Consider the following 13,594-nt stretch of genomic DNA (forward strand, 5'->3'; position numbering starts at 1 on the left):
AGAACCACAGTTTTAAATAGCAGGCCTGTAATTTGCTAATACTATCCTTCACAGACACCTAGTGTGAATAGCTTGACCGACACACTGCAATGGAATGAAAATGGAAGAAATGGCTGATTTTGGAACACTCACGTTGGTGTTATGTCTGACAGAGAACCACGGTTTTAAATAGCAGGCCTGTAATTTGCTAATACTACTCCACACAGACACCTAGTGTGAATAGCTTGACCGACACACTGCAACAAAATGAAAATGGAAGAAATAGCTGATTTTGGAACACTCTCAGGCTGTGTGCCCACGATGCGTTTTTTAAGCGTTTTTGCAGCGGCAATTCCGCTGCAGAAATGCTTAAAAAATGTTTGGTAGAAGGCCTGCCATGTTCCCCAATGATAATCTGCATGTGCTGTGCACATGCTGCGGAAATTTCCGCTGCGGATTATCATTGCGGAAAAAAACGCAGCACTACCAATTATTTTGCGGAAGCACTGCATTTTCGCCGCCATTAACTTGCATGGGAATGCATGGATTACGCATCACTGCATCTGTAGATGCTCATTCCATGCATTTCAATGTGCAGATGGTACCCGGGTTTGGAGGAGAGGAAACTCTCCTCCAGACCCGGGTGCCATAGAACCTGTATAAAAAAGAATAAAATAAAAAATAAATATTATACTTACCTTCTGATGGCCCCCGGTGTGCTTGTCTTCGCTTGCCAGGAGCTTGCGGTGGACTGAAGGACCTGCGCTGATGTCATTTAGTCATGTGACGGCAGGTCCTTCAGTGTACCGCGAGCTGCCGGCAAGCCAGAATAAAGACTCCAGGGGCCATCAGAAGGTAAGTATAGATTTATTTTTTTATTTTTTACCATTCTTTAAGGTCACACTATATAAATCCATGCCGTTTGCATGGATTTATATAGTGTGACCAAGTTGTCAAGCACTTTCCAAGTGATGCTAAAATCGATTGGAAAGCGCTTGTCAACCCGCATGCGGAAATGCACGTGAAGAACGCTTCACATCCGCTTGTCCCTGGCAGGAAAAACGCATGTACAATCCGCATGCGTTTTTTCTGCCAGGGAGATGCAGAAATGCTCAGGAAAAAATCCGGAGCATTTCTGCATCGTGGGCACATAGCCGTATAGGTGTTATGTCTGACAGAGAACCACGGTTTTAAATAGCAGGCCTGTAATTTGCTAATACTATCCTTCACAGACACCTAGTGTGAATAGCTTGACCGACACACTGCAACAGAGTGAAAAAGGAGGCCAATATTTCCCACGTTCATTTTAAATTTCTGGATTTTATTGCTGAAATATGGAACAGATCTGGCTTTATTCTGCAGTGAGAACAAGCAAATGGAGCAGAAAAATGGTGTACTCTGGATTGCTTTTTAAGCAAATAACAAGATTAAGATAAAAAAATATTTCCCTTGCCCCTGAAATGTGGGGCTATGTTTACAAATATCTGTAAATATTACAGCAGCAGCAGACAGGACAGCACCCTCTTGTGCTGTATCATACACTGCAGTCTGCCCCATACACTGCCTGCCTGCCTAGCACTGATTATATGCAGCTGGATTAGTCCTCAGAAGGACTGTTAGTTCAGATGGATATATATATATATATATATATATATGTTGTGGAATACCTATACTAACAGGACATTCAATGGACCCTCTTGTGCTGTATCATGCACTGCAGTCTGCCACATACACTGCCTGCCTGCCTAACTCCTGCTATCACCACTGAATATATGCAGCTGGATTAGTCCTTAGAAGGACTGTTAGTTCAGATGGATATATACTGCATATATGTTGTGGAATACCTATACTAATTATAAAGAAGCAAATTTGTCCCTGACTCAGCAGCACCGCTCCCTACTCTGCCTGATTCGGGGTACACTGTGACGAGCATAGCGGCACCAGGTCTTATATAGACCTGATGATGCTGTACGGCCAGCCAATCAGTGTAATGCCCACAACCAACATGACTACGGCATTACAGTGCATGGCAGGCAATTCCTGCATGTTCATTGGCTCTCTATAGAGAGCCAAACATGCAGCGAGGGGACCCGAGTTCCCGCCCGAACAACCGGAAATACTCGCCGAGCTCGTCATACACAGTGATGCTCGGGCCAGTACCGAGCAGTGGCGAACGCGTTCGCTCATAACTAATATTATTATTATTATTATATTATTATAATAATAGGCATATTTTTCTCATTATTTGACATGAAATCAGAATAAACCTTTCTCGTTTTAGGTTGATTAGGATTACCATAATGTTTAATATTTGCCAAATGACAGAATAATGAGAGCGAGAGAATATTTTAAGGCATTTTTACTACTTACTGCAAAGTCAAAAGTTTACATACATTTCATTAGTATTTGGTACCATTGCCCTTAAACTGAATGACTTGGGTCAAACGTTTGGGATATCCTTCCACAAGCTTCTCACAATAGTTGGTCGGAATTTGGGCCCATTCCTCCTGACAAAACTGGTGTAACTTATCCTGGTTTGTAGGTCGCCTTGCTCGCACCTGCCTTTTCAGCTTTGCCCATAAATTTTCAATTTTCAAGGCTTTGTGATAGCAACTCCAAAACATTGACTTTGTTATCCTTAAGCCACTTTGTTACCATTTTGGCAGCATGCTTCGGGTCATTGTCCATTTGGAAGACATATTTCTGCCCAAGCTTTAACTTCCTGCCTGATGTCTTGAGATGTTGCTTCAGTATTGCCACATAGTCTTTCTCATGATGCCATCTATTTTGTGAAGTACACCAGTCCCTCCTGCAGCAAAACAACCGCACAACATGATGCTGCCACCCCCGTGTTTCACAGTTGGGATGGTGTTCTTAGGCTTCCAGGCTTCTCCCTTTTTCCTCCAAACTTAACGATGGTCATTATGCCCAAAAAGTTAAATTTTAGTTTCATCAGACTTCAGGACATGTCTCCAAAAATTAAGGTCTTTGTTCATGTGTGCATTTGCAAACATTAATCTGGCTTTTTTATGCAGTCATGCAGGGCAGGAGTCAGGTAACCCACACTTTGTACTCTCTTCTAACTATGTACTTTATTCCTGTGTCCATATTCCTGTGTGCTTTTTTCATTCACATTCACCACTCCATCCCCCCTCCATCACCACTCATCCACATCTGCCCCTCCATCTCTCTCCCATGTACAGCTCCCATGCTCTTTTTAATTTACTGAAAAATCTCACTCTATCTTATCCAAAGATACTGCACAATAAAGCATGTCACAGATCCAAAAACGATTTGCTCTTTCTCTTTTTACTGCTACTACTCATTTCAGGGGATATCTCCCCTAACCCCAGTCCACCCTCCGCCAACCTCAACCCCTCCCCCACCTCTCATTGAAACCCTGCTAACCCTATTAACATCAGTTGTACTCCTTCATCTCCCTCCTTCAATTGTGCACTGTGGAATCCATGGTCTATATGCAACAAGCTTCCTTTCCTGCACAACTATTTTCTGCCCAACTCTCTCAATCTTCTGGCCATCACTGAAACCTGGATTCAGTAATCTGACACTGTCTCCCCTGCCACTATTTCTCATGGCGGCTTGCATTTTTCCCATTTCCCGAGTCCTACGAACAGACTTGGTGGTGGAGTCGGCTTACTCCTGTCCCTACAATGCACCTTCCAGGTCATCCCCCCAGTTCCATCACTCTCAATCCCTTCCTTTAAGGTCCACACCAGGCTCTTCCATCCCCTCTCCCTCAGAGTAGCGGTCGTATACCATCCTCCAGGCTCACCCACCCAGTTCCTTGACCATTTTTCTGCCTGGCTGCCGCGCTTCATGTCCTCAGATTTACCAACCCTTATCCTGGGAGACTTCAACATCCCCATAAACAGCCCCACCTCCCCATCCGCGTCCCAGTTTCTATCTTTAACCACTTCTCTTGGCCTCTCACAGCTTTCAACCTCTGATACACACAAAGACGGAAACACCCTTGATCTGGTCTTTGTCTGGCGTGCTCAATCCCCTACCTAGATAACTCCCCTCTTCCCCTCTCTGATCATAACATTCTCTCCTTCACTCTCAAAAATCCTCACCCACCCCAGCACACTCCTTCTAATCACACATTCAGAAATCTACAAGCCATTAACCCTCATACACTTACAGAATCCCTTCATTCATCACTGTCCCCAATCTCCTATTTTTCCTGGCCTGTTCTGGCTGTAAATCACTACAACAACACTCTCAGAAGCACCCTGGACCAAGTAGCGCCCCTCACCCTCAGAACCTCTTAGCACAGAGTAAAACACCCCTGGCTCACACTGCAAACCTGATTTTTCCAGCGATACTTTAGAAGTGCTGAACGCCGATGGAGGAAAACTCGCACACTAGAAAACTTTATCCACTATAAATTTATGTTAAAAACCTAACTCTGCCCTTCACCTCGCCAAACAGTCCAACTCAAAAAACTCCCTCCTCAGTCCTAAAGCGCAGACCCCTATCATGGACATTTGTGCTGAAGACTTGGCCTCCTACTTCACAGAGAAAATAGAGAACATCTGTCAGGGAATCCGCTCCCAGTCACCAAGTGCCGTGACTCCCATCCCTCCCCACATCCCCTCTGGATCACTCTCCACATTTGACCCAGTCACAGAAGAAGAAGTCTCCAGGCTCCTCTCTTCTTCTCATCCCAATAAATGCACCACTGACCCCATTCCTTCACATCTACTCCAGTCTCTCTCTTCTGTCGTCACTACTAACCTAACTAAAATCTTCAACCTCTGCCTCTTTTCTGGTATCTTCCCCTCCACTTCAAACGCTCCATCATTACTCCATTATTAAAAAAGCCCTCTTTTGACCCTTCCTGCACAAACAACTACAGACCAGTCTCCAATATCGCCTTCATCTCTAAACTCTTGGAGCACCTGGTCTCCCGCCTTACCCGTTACCTCTCCATTCACTCTCTTATAGACCCATCACAGTCCAGTTCCGTCCCTTACATTCTACAGAAACTGCACTCATCAAAGTAACCAATGACCTTCTGACAGCAAAACGGAATGGTGACTACTCTATGCTCATTCTTCTTGACCTCTCTGCAGCTGTCGACACCATTGACCACCACCTCCTACTTTCTATGCCCCACTCAATTGGCAAAAAGGACACTGCTATCTCGTGGTTCTCCTCCTACCTATCTGACCGCTCCTTCAGTGTATCGTTTGCTGGCTCAAATTCTTTCCCCCTTCCTCTCACTATTGGGGTTCCTCAGGGTTCAGTCCTTGGCCCTCTTCTCTTCTCTCTCTACGCGGCCCCAATTGGACAGACCATCAGCAAATTTGGCTGTCAATACCATCTTTATGTTGATAACACACAACTATACACCTTATCCCCTTACCTTACCCCCACTGTACTACAGAACATCAGTGACTGTCTGGCCGCAGTTTCCAACATCATGTCCCCGCTCTGTTGGAAACTCAACCTTTCCAAAACTGAACTTCTGCGCCCGCCGTCTACTCACCTCCCTAAATCTGACATCTTCTTCTCAGTGTATGGCACCACAATAATGATGAGCCAGCAGGCATGCTGTTTGGGTGTTGTGTTTGACACCAATCTTTCCTTTACCTTCCATATACAATCTCTTGCCTGCTCTTGTCGCTTGCACAAGAAGAAGAACATCTCTAGAATCTACCCCTTTCTTACCTTGGAAACAACAAAAGCCCTCACTGTTGCCCTGATCCACTCCTGCCTTGACTACTGTAACTCTCTATTAATTTGCCTCCCCCTCACTCAACTTTCCCCTCTCCAGTCCATCCTTAATGCTGCAGCCAGGGTCATCTATCTGGATAATCGTTACTCAGACGCTTCCGCTCTATGCCAGTCATTGCACTGGCTGCCCATACATTATAGGATTTAATTAAATTTCTTGTTCTCACCCACAAAGCTCTCCATAGTGAGGCACCCCCCTACATCTCCTCCCTCTTTTCTGTTTACCAGTCTACCCATTCTCTACGCTCTGCAAGCGACTTTTGACTAACATCCACACTAATCTGTACCTTCCACTCCCTGCTCCAAGATTTCTCCCAAGCTGCACCTATTCTTTTGAATGCTCTACCCCAAGAAATTAGGATGAACCACAATTTACACAGTTTTAGGCGCTCCCTAAAAACTCACCTGTTTCGGGTGGCCTATCACGTTCCCTAATCAAAGTCCTTTTATATTTTAATAGCCCATTCATTATTTCTCCAAACATAAGTCTCCACCATACTCCACCGCAGCCAATAGCACTACAAATACTGGCTGGTGACGAGCTCATGCAGCCTTTATCTATCCCTCATCCCCTCAAGATAGCTGGACCATTATTGCAAATAAGCCCCTGTACTTTGTGTCACCCCCACCTCATTGTAGATTGTAAGCTCTTACGAGCAGGGTCGTCATTATTTTTGCTTTAATTATTGTATTATCTTTAGCTATGTTACTTATGACTGTAGTGTATGAACCTCTGAATTGTAAAGCGCTGCGGAATATGTTGGCACTATATAAATAAAGATTATTATTATTATTATTATTATGTATCTTTTGGAGTAATGGCTTCTTGCTGGCAGAGTGGCCTTTCAGCCCATGTTGATACATTACTTGTTTCACTGTGGATATTGACACAATCTTACCAGCTTCCACCATCATCTTCACAAGGTCTTTTGCTTTTGTCTTTGGGTTGATAAACACATGTCGGACCAAAGCAAGTTCATCTCTTGGGCACAGAACCCTTCCCCTTCCTAAGCGGTATGATGGCTGGACATTCCTATCTTGTTTGTACTTGCATATAATTGTTTGTATAGATGAACAAGGCACCTTCAGGTATCTTGAAATTGTACCCAAGGATGACCCAGACTTGTGCAAGTCCACAATTCTCTTCATGATATCTAGGCTGATTTCTTTAGACTTTCCCAAGATGCTACGCAAAGAAGCAGTGTGCATCAGGTGTGCATTAAAATACATCCACAGGTTTGTGTATAATTAACTCAGATGTTGCCAAAAAAACTATCAGAAGCTTCCAAACACATGACATCATCATATGGGCAGACCAGAATTGTTTAAAGGCATAGTAATCTTAGTGCATGTAAACTTTTGACTTTGTAGTAAGTAATAAAAATGCCTTAAAACATTCTCTCTCTCTCAGTAGTCTGGCATTTGACAAATGTTAAAACTTATGGTAATCCTATTTGACCTAAACCAGGAAAGGTTTATTCTGATTTCATGTCAGATATTGAGAAAAACATGTGACGCACCCCTGGGCCTGTATCGCGCAGCGTTGCGCACGCGGGAGCTTACCCGGAGCCGGATCTGTTGAGGGTTGTAGTCTCGTGGCGGTGACCCGGTCCGTGCCCAGGGAGTCAGACTAAGTGGCGCTGTATTAGCGGTAGATGTTGTACGACTACGCCACCCGTTGAATGCAACGAAGGAGCTGCCGCTGCAGGGCAGACCGCTGAGGCCGGTGGTAGGATTGTGCAGCGTGATAGTATCACCCCCAACGGGAGGGGTATGGCCTCAGGGCAGCCGACGTGGATGATGGGGGTAGCAGGAACCACTCGGAGACGGTACGGTGTAGTTCAGGGTCTTTACTGGTGACAAAGATAGACCCTCCCGGAGTACTGCTAGCGATTGGGGCCTGGTCAGTCCTTGAGCAGATGGGATCTCCCCTGGCCAGGCGGAGTTGTAGGCCTCCCAAACTAACTGTACTCTTCTGGCTACCTTGCTAGAGGCGGGTATAAGTAGCCCACGTCCCTGAGTGTACCGTGTGGTGCTCACCCGTATGGCCGGTGACTCGGGGCCTTCTAGTAGCTTCCGCTCCACGACGGCGGTGCTGGTCCCATGCGTGTGACCGTGCCTTCGGGTTTCTTGGCCAGAGGACCTGGAATCCCCTGCCTGACGGATTCTGCTGCTGGGTAGGAGTTAGTCCCCACAGCCTCGGACTCCGGGTCCGGTAAGAAATCTTCTCAGTCAGGGCGAGCTCTGCAGCTGCCAGCCCCTGACTCCTTGTAACACTGCTCCCACAGAGCTCCTGTTGTTTCTTCCCATAGCTGCTTCTCTTCTCTGTCTCTACTTCTGGCATGGCCCAGGAGCTGGGCCCAGCCGGAGCCACAGCTCCCTGTCAGCCCTCCTGGCTGAACTCTCCCTCTGAACTCTCTAACCCTGCCTCAGCCCCAGGTTTATATAGGGGAAGTTCTTCCCCTCCCAGGACTGGGCAGGAGGTGTGGCATGCATAGGATTCCTGACCAAGAGACCTCCCACCTGCTCTCAGACATAACACTGCCGTTACTGTGGAAACCAGACCCCTGGGGTTCCACATTCCCCCCTAGTGAAATTTAGTACTCCGGGACTAAACATATTTTTAGAAAAACATAACAAGTAAAAAACAGAAACAGTACAATAAAGAAAAACACATTAGGATGGTCACGGCATGTCCGCAACCGGGTGCAGTCTTTGAAGAAAACAAAGGTGTCCATTTCACCAAGAGACAGGGAGCCGTAACCAGGTAGGGGTCTGTCCTGCCCCGAGTCCTTAACAGTCTTTAGTCCATTCCTGGGTTACGCTCCAAACATATGTACAAAGGATTCCGGATAATCCATAAACGACATCTATAAACTAACTAGAAATACACAATTATTTACAGGATATGGCCGCTCTCAGTCCTCGGCCAGTGGGGATAAGGAATGGCTGCTCACAGTCCTCAGCCTGGTTTAAGATAGGGGCACATGGGGAACAATTCACTAATCCCAACGGGGACCATATTTTAATTAGCAGCAGTCCTTGTACCCTTACGGGTAACTATTTACAGCTCTTTATTCACGCTACTTCCCTTCAGTAGCTATGTCCTCTTTGTGCTCCCTCCTGAGGGTAGTCCTCAGACCCGTCCGGGTCCTCTTGGCTTTCCTCGTATTGGTAGTACTGCAGCTCCTCCTCGGTTAGCTGGGTTAGTATCTCTGCGACAGTCCTCCTCCCAGGTGGCCAGGACTTTACCCCCCTTTGGGCTGCCCCGGTTAATTGGGCCACCAGGATGCTCACTTTTTGCTCCTCTGTGAGGGGGTACACCTGGAAGAGGCTATCCAGCTTTTCTCTAAAGTCATGCAGGGTATGTGACTCCCCTGAGTACTGGGGTAGCCAGGCTGCCCCCGGGATATAGGGCATGGTGAAAGGCATGACCGCAACAGCGGTGGCGCTGGCGGGGGTTGAAGCGGTGAAGCTCTCCTCCGTATCCGACATCCTTCTCCCCCCTAGTGGACCGTGGCCTACCTTGCGATGATCCTTTTCCGTAGGCCGCGGCTCCGCAGTGGATCGTCAGGGTTGAGGACCTTCCGTCGCGCTCCTGTGACGTCGGCGTCTGCTGGGCTCCTTCCAGGACCTTACGCAACGTCCGGACGTGAGGCGGTGCTTCAGTTTCTCGCGCGCTTTCGGAGTCCACGCCCCTCTTCTTCCCGCGCGGCGTCCTCAAGATGGCGTCCAATGGCGGGAAAACTCCACGTATGGCGGGAAGAAGGCTGAAGATGGCGCCGGATGGCGGGAAAACTCCACCGATGGCGGGAAGGAAGCGGAAGATGGCGCCGGATGGCGGGAATCTTCACCACAGGTAAGTTTGAACAGTCTTTTTCAGGCACGCAGTACCCGGTGGTTGCGGGCACGAAATCCTGCCGACTACGCCAAAAGTTGACGCACCCCTGGGCCTGTATCGCGCAGCATTGCGCACGCGGGAGCTTACCCGGAGCCGGATCTGTTGAGGGTTGTAGTCTCGTGGCGGTGACCCGGTCCGTGCCCAGGGAGTCAGACTAAGTGGCGCTGTATTAGCGGTAGATGTTGTACGACTACGCCACCCGTTGAATGCAGCGAAGGAGCTGCCGCTGCAGGGCAGACCGCTGAGGCCGGTGGTAGGATTGTGCAGCGTGATAGTATCACCCCCACCGGGAGGGGTATGGCCTCAGGGCAGCCGACATGGATGATGGGGGTAGCAGGAACCACTCGGAGACGGTACGGTGTAGTTCAGGGTCTTTACTGGTGACAAAGATAAACCCTCCCGGAGTACTGCTAGCGATTGGGGCCTGGTCAGTCCTTGAGCAGATGGGATCTCCCCTGGCCAGGCGGAGTTGTAGGCCTCCCAAACTAACTGTACTCTTCTGGCTACCTTGCTAGAGGCGGGTATAAGTAGCCCACGTCCCTGAGTGTACCGTGTGGTGCTCACCCGTATGGCCGGTGACTCGGGGCCTTCTAGTAGCTTCCGCTCCACGACGGCGGTGCTGGTCCCATGCGTGTGACCGTGCCTTCGGGTTTCTTGGCCAGAGGACCTGGAATCCCCTGCCTGACGGATTCTGCTGCTGGGTAGGAGTTAGTCCCCACAGCCTCGGACTCCGGGTCCGGTAAGAAATCTTCTCAGTCAGGGCGAGCTCTGCAGCTGCCAGCCCCTGACTCCTTGTAACACTGCTCCCACAGAGCTCCTGTTGTTTCTTCCCATAGCTGCTTCTCTTCTCTGTCTCTACTTCTGGCATGGCCCAGGAGCTGGGCCCAGCCGGAGCCACAGCTCCCTGTCAGCCCTCCTGGCTGAACTCTCCCTCTGAACTCTCTAACCCTGCCTCAGCCCCAGGTTTATATAGGGGAAGTTCTTCCCCTCCCAGGACTGGGCAGGAGGTGTGGCATGCATAGGATTCCTGACCAAGAGACCTCCCACCTGCTCTCAGACATAACACTGCCGTTACTGTGAAAACCAGACCCCTGGGGTGCCACACATGCATATGTGTCTTTTTATATAGTGTATGTAAACTTCTGGTTTCAACTGTATGTCTGCTGGATAGGTCGGATGGACTAATCGGAAAAGACGCAAACCAATATAAGTAGCCTGAATAAGTGGTCTGAATTTAGATGGATGAAGTAAAATATCTTTATTGTAAATACAAGTGGGTATGTGGTGGCAAGAAAAGGAGCGTGCAAACACAAAATAAAACAATATAGTGACAGAATACAAAGTATTATACAGGTTAACATGCTGCTACCGAACCAACACCCCAGAGTACGGAAAAAAATGTTATCAGGTGATGGTATTGTAATCATAAACAAGACCTACAATGCCTAAGGCCAGGCAAAATAGGGCATAAAGTGCTGAAAGTGCCCAAAAAACATCATGATGACAGTATATCACTAAGAGGACCAGTATACTAAGTGGTAAAAGGAGATAATCTCATGTATTTATCCACTAATGTAGAACAATCAAATAATTGCACAACCCCTATGCACATGTATTAACCTCTTATGTAATATATATAGTATTGCACTACCCAATAGATGTTATTGCACTGCCCGATTGATTTATATAAATGAAATGTGATAACCTGAATACAGCAAAGTAAGATTGTACCTGTTGTAGGGTGGGAACCAGCATAGAGTGTGACGCTCACCCCGACGCACATTTCGGTGCATTTGTAGGGGGTGGGACCAGGACGTGCAGCCACCATGTGTTCCTCCGTTCCCGCCACTACTGAGCTGCACAGGCCGCACTGCACACACAGAGGCCTGGAGCCCAGCTAGGCCACACCACAACTCGGCCTACAGTGCACCACAGTGCACCACAATGCCCACGACTGCACCTCACTCTGCTAATTAACCGCTATAACCTACAGAGTGCACTGGATCCATCATGGGATTACTATGTAAATATCAACGACATATACAGGCACATACTACCTAGAACAGATCCATCTATTGTGAAGTGACTTCATTGTGAACAATATAGCTGGTATTTGACACTTGCGAGACTTTGTTCTCTCAAAAGGAACCTGTCATGTCCAAAAACGCTACCAACCTGCAGATATGGGATCAATCCACAGGTAATAAGCGCTCCAAAGCCGCACGGCCGCTGCAACCGAAACATGGCCACCAGGAGCAAATGCACCCCATTCCTCCTGGCAGGATCTGGCTCCCAGATATAGGGGCGGGCCGGCCCCGCTTTAGTCCTAGCTCAAGACATAGTGAGTGGAGCCGGCTGTCAGTCAGTACCGGGGCATGGCCAAAGTCGGCTTCGCCTCTATGACTGAAAACCATTAAATTAAAAAAAAAAAAATGAACACTTTATTTGTGCAGCACAGAGAATAGCGTAAAAATGTAACATTCAAAACACAGTGATAAAATTATTGTTTTGTTTATATTCATTCCCATAAAGAGTTAATACAAATTTATTAATCAGTTATATGTAACCCAAAATTATGCAACTGAAAAAACTCATCCCGAAAAAATAAAAATAGTCCTTTTAGGACAATATTACCGAAAAAATGATGCGTTATATCTCTAAAAGTTATTCAAACTGTTGCTGGCCAATTATTTCTCAGAAAACTACCTTGATGTTTGATCAGAATTTGTTTATTTTTTAATATCCCCAGGAAGACTGCCAATGACAAGTATGAGTTGTGGAAGCTAGGCATCACACATGTGCTGAGCGCAGCCCATGGTCGAAGGTATTCTGAAGGCAACCCAGACTTTTATGGAACCAGTATCACATATCATGGTGTTCCAGCTAATGACGTGCCAGAGTTTGATATGAGTAAATATTTCTATTCGGCAGCAGCATTTATTCACAAAGCACTGACTTCACCTGGAGGTAAAAGTTTAAAAAGTGCCTATGGCAAATTTTACAACTAATATTTTTGCTGTAATGCACCCGATTAAGAAAAATATCCAACATTTTTGTGTATGCAATCTGATCTTACAGCCATGTGTTCATCCTTCCTCCTGCCCCTCCTTTTCGCTAACCTTTAAAACATTCTTCAGGCAGTGTCACAACAACTCGGCTTCACCTACCAGACATATAGGAAACCTTCTTGTTAACAATAGAAATACAGTTATATGAAAAAGTTTGGGCACCCCTATTAATCTTAAGCTTATTGTTTTATAAAAATTGCTGTTTTTGCAACAGCTATTTCAGTTTGATATATGTAATAACTGTTGGACACAGTAATGTTTCTGCCTTGAAATGAGGTTTATTGTACTAACAGAAAATGTGCAATCTGCATTCAAACAAAATTTGACAGGTGCATAAGTATGGGCACCTCACCAGAAAACTGACATTAATATTTAGTAGATCCTCCTTTTGCAAAAATAACAGCCTCTAGTCGCTTCCTGTAGCTTTTAATGAGTTCCTAGATCCTGGATGAAGGTATTTTTGACCATTCCTCTTTACAAAACAATTCCAGTTCAATTAAGTTTGACGGTCGCCGAGCATGGACAGCCCTCTTCAAATGATCCCACAGATGTTCAATGATATTCAGGTCTGGGGACTGGGATGGCCATTCCAGAACATTGTAATTGTTCCTCTGCATGAATGCCTGAGTAGATTTGGAGCGGTGTTTTGGATCATTGTCTTGCTGAAAGGTCCATCCCCTGCGCAACTTCAACTTTATCACTGATTCTTGAACATTATTGTCATGAATCTGCTGATACTGAGTGGAATCCATGCGTCCCTCAACTTTAACAAGATTCCCGGTGCCGGCATTGGCCACACACCCCCAAAGCATGATGGAACCTCCACCAAATTTTACTGTGGGTAGCAAGTGTTTTTCTTGGAATGCTGTGTTTTTTTGCCGCCATG

General features: G+C 46.7%; 1 protein-coding gene across 2 annotated transcripts in view; it reads left to right on the plus strand.

The window, feature by feature from the left end:
* The window catches only part of DUSP13A (dual specificity phosphatase 13A), a 100,179-nt gene that overhangs the window by 75,051 nt on the left and 11,534 nt on the right, over nucleotides 1–13,594 (plus strand). For both annotated transcript variants that reach the window (XM_073681468.1, XM_073681469.1), the window contains exon 2: nucleotides 12,390–12,607. In XM_073681468.1, the coding sequence (XP_073537569.1) occupies nucleotides 12,390–12,607 (218 nt within the window). The remainder of the gene's footprint in view (nucleotides 1–12,389; nucleotides 12,608–13,594) is intronic.

The sequence above is a fragment of the Phyllobates terribilis genome, unplaced genomic scaffold (genome assembly GCF_046119375.1).
Source record: "Phyllobates terribilis strain yellow unplaced genomic scaffold, ASM4611937v1 Scaffold_5__5_contigs__length_657084704, whole genome shotgun sequence".
NCBI lineage: Eukaryota > Metazoa > Chordata > Amphibia > Anura > Dendrobatidae > Phyllobates > Phyllobates terribilis.